This window comes from Primulina eburnea, chromosome 10 (assembly GCF_022965805.1).
Source record: "Primulina eburnea isolate SZY01 chromosome 10, ASM2296580v1, whole genome shotgun sequence".
In the NCBI taxonomy this organism is placed as follows: domain Eukaryota; kingdom Viridiplantae; phylum Streptophyta; class Magnoliopsida; order Lamiales; family Gesneriaceae; genus Primulina; species Primulina eburnea.
Genome location: NC_133110.1, coordinates 2,516,712 through 2,524,827, shown reverse-complemented (window position 1 = coordinate 2,524,827; position 8,116 = coordinate 2,516,712). Strand labels below are relative to the sequence as shown.

At 28.2% G+C, this 8,116-nt stretch overlaps 1 protein-coding gene across 1 annotated transcript; it reads left to right on the top strand.

The window, feature by feature from the left end:
- Positions 1-5,518: 5,518 nt before the first annotated feature.
- LOC140803674 (non-specific lipid-transfer protein 1-like) lies at positions 5,519-5,866 on the top strand. Its single transcript, XM_073159574.1, has one exon. It carries the CDS (start codon positions 5,519-5,521, stop codon positions 5,864-5,866), a length of 348 nt encoding a protein of 115 aa, XP_073015675.1.
- The last annotated feature ends 2,250 nt before the right edge of the window (positions 5,867-8,116 follow it).

The window sequence follows — 8,116 nt, the reverse complement described above, 5'->3', positions numbered from 1 at the left end:
GACATTTATGTAAATTCATTTTATTTTAATTTATTTTAAATTTTATTAATTAATAGATGAAACATGTAAAACAACAAAAAAATTAAATATGGAGTGTGTAAATGAAGGTAAGGACATTTTTATAAATTCACAATTCACATTCATATATTTATATAGATATAGAATAGATATATTTTAAATTTTATTAATTATTAATTAATAGATGAAAAACATGGAAAACAAAAAAAAATTAAATATGGAGTGTGTAAATTAAGGTAAGGACATTTTTGTAAATTCACAATTCATATTCGTATATTTATATAGATATAGATTAGCATATAGATATAAATATAGATTAAACGTCGACATATAAATTTAAAATTTCTTATTTTCTGTTTTGTTAAATATAAATTGTTTTTGTATTATTTGTAGAAAAACTAAGATTATGAAAAATATAATCAATACATAAATTATAAAAATAAGTTCGAAACCTCTATTAGCATAATTTTTTGTATTATTTATTTTAATAAAAGAATGTATAACACTATTACTATTATTTATAAGGTATTTTCACAAAATCAAATAATTTTATAAATAATATTATTACATATTGATTCGAATCATTAGTTGTTGAATAAATACTTTGATATTATTTGTAGTCATACCACGAAAGTGAGTGAAAGAGTAATAAATAATAATTAGTCAATGGATTAATAATAATTAACTAATTACATAAAAGGAAGAAAAAATATCATTAGAGTACAATATTAATAAGGATAATATAGAAAATTCACAATTCAATCCGTATATTTATATAGATATAGAAGATATAGATTATAACATTATGATAGTGATTTTTTGTGAATTAGTATAGATTAAAAATTTATTTACATTTTTAACATTATGATAGTGATTTTTTGTGAATTTGATGTCAATGTAAATATTAAAGTAAATAATTTTAAAATTAAAAATAAAAATATATTAATGATTATTGTTAAATGAGTAGATGAAAAAATAAATAAACATGTATTTATAATAGTGATTTTCTTGAAAAAGTGAGTGAAAGAGTAATAAATAATAATTAGTCAATGGATTAATAATAATAATTAACTAATTACATAAAAGGAAGACAAAGTGTCATTAGAATACAATTTTAATGGGAACAATAGAGGAAATTCACAATTCAACTGTGAATTTGATGTCAATGTAAATATTAAAGTAAATAATTAAATTTAAAAATAAAAACATATTAATGATTATTATTAAATGAATAGATGAAAAAAACAAAAAAAATATATATGTAATTATGATAGTGATTTTATGTGAATTTGATGTCAATGTAAATATTAAAGTATTTAATTTTAAATTTAAAAATAGAAATATATTAATGATTATTATTAAAAGAATATATGAAAAAGAAAATATGTAGTAATTAATTTTAAATTTTAAAATAAAAATATATTAATGATTATTATAAAATGAATAGATGAAAAACAAACAAAAAAATAAACATGTATTTATGATAGTGATTTTTTGTGAATTTGATGTCAATGTAAATATTAAAGTAATTAATTTTAAATTTAAAAATAAAAATGTATTAATGAAATGATTATTATTAAAAGAATATATGAAAAAGAAAACATGTATTAATGATTATTATTAAATGAAGGTAAGGATATTTAATTAAATTATTATTAAATGAATGTAAGGATATTTATATAAATTCACAATTCACATTCATATATTTAGATTAGTATATATATATAAATATAGATTAAACATCGACTTATAAATTTATAATTTCTTATTTTCTGTTTTGTTAAATATAAATTTTTTTTTGTATTATTTGTAAAAAAACTAAAATTATGAAAAATATAATTAATACATAAATTGTAAAAATAAGTTCGAAACCTCTGTTAGCATAATTTTTGGTATTATTTATTTCAATAAAAGAATGTATAACACTATTACTATTAATTGTAAGGTATTTTCACAAAATCAATTAATTTTATAAATAATATTATTACATATTGTTTCGAATCATTAGTTGTTGAATAAATACTTTGATATTATTTGTAGTCATTCCATGAAAGTGAGTGAAAGAGTAATAAATAATAATCAGTCAATGGATTAATAATTAACTAATTACATAAAAGGAAGAAAAAATATCATTAGAGTACAATTTTAATGAGGATAATAGAAGAAATTCACAATTCAATCCGTATATTTATATAGATATAGATATAGATTATAACATTATGATAGTGATTTTTTGTGAATTAGTATAGATTAACAATTTATTTAAATTTTTAACATTATGATAGTGATTTTTGTGAATTTGATGTCAATGTAAATATTAAAGTAAATAATTTTAAAATTAACAATAAAAATATATTAATGATTATTGTTAAATGAGTAGATGAAAAAATAAATAACCATGTATTTATTTATAATAGTGATTTTCTTGAAAAAGTGAGTGAAAGAGTAATAAATAATAATTAGTCAATGGATTAATAATAATAATTTAAATTTTTAACATTATGATATTGATTTTTTGTGAATTTGATATCAATGTAAATATTAAAGTAAATAATTTTAAAATTAACAATAAAAATATATTAATGATTATTGTTAAATGAGTAGATGAAAAAATAAATAACCATGTATTTATTTATAATAGTGATTTTCTTGAAAAAGTGGTTGAAAGAGTAATAAATAATAATTATTCAATGGATTAATAATAATAATTAACTAATTACATAAAAGGAAGACAAAGTGTCATTAGAATACAATTTTAATGGGGACAATAGAGGAAATTCACAATTCAATCCATATATTTATATAGATATAGATAGATAGATTGAGTTGGAAGAGTTGTAAATTATCATGAAACTAGCTCAGTTTGATGATCAATCTGTGTTGACGTTTACATTGATCCATGTACCATTACATTTTCTGCAAACTTCGGCCATTAGTTAACTTGATTCAAGATGATGCCACACAGTCCATGTAATACAATCGTTGTATCATACCAAAATACGTATATACGAGAATGTAATAATTAAAGACTACACCAAGATCTACATATGTCGATTAGAATAAAATGACAAAAACACCTTTGCAATAAAACCCCAAAATTTCGTTAGTGACGATTGTTTACGGAGAGAAGTCCATAATATTACGCCGAGATAACTCTAGCTTCCTCTGTAAACCACCAAAAATTAATTTTCTAACCTTTACAGCAGTGTGGATTTTCGGTACTTGAAATTTTTTTAAAAGAACAACTGGGCACTGGTACAAACAAGGGTAGTAGCAGTAGAGCTTCTCGACTCAACCATGGAGTTTTAGATATCAAAAAGTACTATGAATCGCATACAAAGTTGGGTTTTGTGTTGTAAACTTAAAGAGATCTTTATGTAAAATACAAAAAATTATTTTACCATTTCATATTCGAAACAAATCACATATATTTTATTATATAACATTAATTATTTATTAATCTTATAATTATCATATCTCAAACGTTAAAACATAATTAAGTAAAATCAACAGATGCCATCCTTCGTGCCAGGAATGTCGACCCGGCCAGCATATGGCGCAACACTATGCAAAACCAACCAATAGCTAGCATTGATGGTGCTTCTTACTTCTTCTTTTTTTCTTAATTTTTTTTTGTTATTATACTTATTTTATATATATATATATATATATATATATATATATATATATATATATTATCATATCAGTATTTCGATTAAAAATTGAAAAATATATTATTAAGTTTGAAATTTGATACTACTAATGACCAAATTAAACAGATTAAATGACAAAGAAAAAATTACAATTAATATTGGTATGCATGCATAAATGGTTGCAGACGAGTTCTGTATTTGATGCCGTGATTGTAATATTTGCGCATAAAAAAAATATTCAAAGCGTCGGTGGCAAGGTAGATGGAATATTTAATAGCAAAATGTTAGCCCCTAGATTTTTCAGTGGTGCTAAAGAAAATTTTGAGGCCGTCCTATCTCATAAAAGTATAACTAATCAGCGTACACCCACAAGTTAAGAAGGATGTGGGGGGGCCTCACACTTTATTATATAATAATAATAATAATAATAATAATAATAATAATAATATGTCCATTGGTAATCGTAGTTAATTAGTTCGAGTTGGCCGGACTCCTAAAAAAAGTGAAAATTCGAGAGAAATTTGAGATAAAAAAGATTTATATTGATATTTATGAAATGAATCCAAATATGAGTAGTTGCTCTATTTTTCTCGGGGTCATATAAATTTATAAACCTCCGTCCAGCACTATTTTAGAAAAATGATCCTCATTCGATCACTCTACAAATTTAAATCTTCCTGTCGAGGGAAGACCGAAGTAAAAGCTTTATGGAGGGAAATAAACTGAGTTTTTATCTACTGATTTATCGACATATTGATATACTTTAAAAGAAAATTATTTTAATGATGATAAAATACAATAAAACTTGATATTTAAAATTATCAATATTTATATGCATGTTGGATTTAGATATAGAACTTGTGTAGCAATTTTAATTTTCTAATTAAACTTATCATTGTGAGTAGTGTTTTGAAATACAAGTTTAGCCATATAAAATCACCAAATCACTGCATCGTTGCCAAATTCCAAAGAAAAATAAATCAAGAAATAAACTAATTAATTACAAACAAATCACAAGTAAAAATCCATCGGTTCTCATTTAACACATTGAGATTATTCCAAAAAAAAAAAAATGTCACATTGAGTGAATCTGAAAGATGGGTTGAAAATCATGTCTGATACCTCTTGTGTAGTATGATAAAACTCAAAGAATTAAAATTAGTTTATAATAAACTATAATTAATTTTTATAGCAACTTGAGTTAATCATTTTCATAAAGTAAGTACATATACGAAGCGTAATTGTTATAAAAGTTCGTTTTGCAGTCACTCAGATGTCAAATGAGTATTGTATTTAGTGCAGAAATGACGCTATTTCGGAGTTAGTGTTATACTATCTATTGTATTTGGAATAATCCTTGGTAATTAAGTTCATGCTCCTTATTTAGATCTCGATTTGAGATTTCATTTCAAACATATTGAGAGATTTGACTGTCTCAGATAATCTGCATGGTAATATGTATACAAACACTAATCACATATATATATATATATTTTACCCAACATTTGGTGTATTTCCAATGTAACATATATCTAATTATTTTAGAGTCACTCAAAAAACTAAGGAAAATAAAGTTCGTTTCAAAAAGAACCTACGCTACTGTGGAGTTGGGAGGATCATAGGGGACGGGCTAATCTATATATCTTTACATAATTAGCGTCGCACTTACGTTGCGTTCTACACTACATAGATCCTGCAGAAAATTCAACTTATATTGAATTTCCCTTTACTTCACACCAGTCCGGCCTCTATATAAGGGCCTTGTATATGAAGAACCTTTACATCCATCCACTTCTACCAATCAATATTTCTACAGATTCTCATAAGGTTTCCTTCATTTTGTATCCATGGCGTTAAAAGCAATGATCTTGATCATTAGCATCATGGTGGTGGTAATGTGCATGGCAGCACCTTCGAATGCACAGGGCATAAGCTGCCAGACGGTGGTGGACAGCTTGGCGCCGTGCGAAACATACCTCCAGCAGGGTGGCGACGTGCCAACTGCATGCTGCGATGGCATTAGTTCTCTTTACAGCGCCGCTAGCACCGCAGCAGACCGCAAGACCGTCTGCCAGTGTTTGAAGACCATAGCAAAAGCTTATGATGTCAACCCTCAATATGCGGAAAGCCTGCCTGCCAGTTGCAACGTTGACATCCCCTATCCCATCAGCTACAACACCGACTGCGACACGTAAATCTTTCTTGCGATTATTACATCGTCGTTATTTACGTACATATAGGACAAGTGCTTGGTTTGTATATCTTCTTATTAACTGTTTCCTGTAAAAATTTCTTGCAGTGTGCAGTGAATGTTTGGAGCTTGCTGGGACGTGGAATTGATCAGTGATATACGTATTCTGTAGATATATATCGACTTATTTCTCTCTACCATGCGTGGGGAGAATTCGTAATAAACATTAGTGAAGGGATTAAATGTGTTTTAATTTTCTTCGGTTCTTTCTCATTACTTGGCCTCACTTTACTATTTCAAGTTATGTGTTTCAATAAAAATATATTTACCATTACGATAATTTTTGAAAGGTAATTTACCATTATATTCTTGTACTAATGATCATGATAAATGAAACACGAAAATTGAGAAAGTGGATCAGGTGGAAATAAAAGGCCACCATTCTTTGAGGAACAATCCACAGTCCACACCAAATAATCACGCTTAGCAAGAAAATTCCCCTTTGAATGTACTTAGCAAGGCAACAGTCACTCATGACACATATCTTGGCCAGCAAAGATTAATGATCCAAGTACAATTCATTCTCACTGAGCAAGGAATCAATGGTTGCAACTGTGAGACAATGTAATAAAATATCTTCTTCTGAGTTGGTAATTGACAATTAGTCAGGAGTTCGTTTTCGCTACCAACACCTTCTCGGAAGTGTGCACCGAAGAAACATTTCTTTTGGCTTGCTCAAACGGGGATTTTGGAATCCAATTAAAGGCTAACTCTATATTTGAGAGTTCATGGTTAAGTTCCCATGCATAATTTATTCACTTCAATGACCTGCTAGTTTCTTCTGCTTTACACTATTTCATCTTTTATACTACGACTAAAGCATGTCAATCAAACAAACAATTATCAATCAACATTTATTTCTTCGCTAATTTCTACTCGACCTAGTTCTACAGCAGATACATTTTGGGGGAATAAGGAAAAAGAACCGTTTGCATCGATGGATTTAAGAAAACGAAATTTAAAATTGTCACTTGTTTGGATAAACAAATCCATTTTCTTGGTTTATTTGAATATCCAAAATTGGAATCGATTTTCATCCCTTCCATTCAAATCCAATCCAATAAAACGTCAAGTTATACCATTTCCCTCGAATCCATCCTCAAAACAAATCACTACGTCCCAATAAAATTCATCGATTCAAGCTCAAGGCTGCGTGAATTCTATAGAAAAGAAACATTACCGGGCTTCCTCCCTCTTCCAAAAGAAGCGAAGATATTCTCTTTGAACTATCCATGGAACTACTGCAAATGGCCTCCGACGTTTGATCGGTTCCTTTGGGCTTGGAGGATCCAAGTTATAGGGTTCTAAATGAGTTGGGCTTCATTTTTAGCCTATTGGGTCTTTGAATGATAGGCCCATACTAGGACGAGGTTTAAAGTGCCCTTTAATGCTTATGGATTCCTTTCTTCTCCGCTGATGTTGCAAGTAAACAAGCAGCAGTCATGGAGTGTAGCTGTTCGAGCAAAATCAAAGAACTTATATTTCAGTTTAAAGGCGTCCAAATTCTCGCCCCTCTCCAAGATCTTCCGGTTTTCTGTCCGGTTTAAGCTCCACCCATTTCACTTCAAAATCAAATCTGAGCCTCATTCCTCGTTTTCCTGGATACCAAAATCTTTAAAACGCAAGATCTTTCAAATATTTCGTTCCAAACGCACCAAAAGGGATGAAATTTTCGGGACATGGTATGCTCGTAAGGTATCACACTATCAATCGATGAAAGTTTCGGTTTTTTTTTTAAAAAAACAGAGATAATTTTTGGTTGATCGAGTATATCATCTTTGCAGTGTTGTGTTTGTGTGAGTGTGGCATTGGTTGGAACAGTATTCCCACATTTGTGCAAATTAATATGGGATCATGACTACTTCTCATTCTTGTGGCTGTACTTTCTGGGTCTTGGATTGAAGAGTTGGTGGTTTGGAGGAAGGAGAAGTCACAGCTTTTGGTTGATAGCCGTCACGGTTTCAGCAATGGGTCTGCAGCAGCTGAGTAATTTATTTATCTGGGACTATTTTAGCAGGTCTCGCATTTCATTTTCAAGTTATATTTGTTCATTGTTCAGGTGAACTGCAATGGAAGAATTTAAGTGTTATTTATTGTTGGAGCTCTAATCAATTATCATTGTGTTTTGGAAAATTAGTGGGAGACGTTTCCACTGATCGTATTTTGTGAGGCAGATCTCTTATTTGAGTCATCT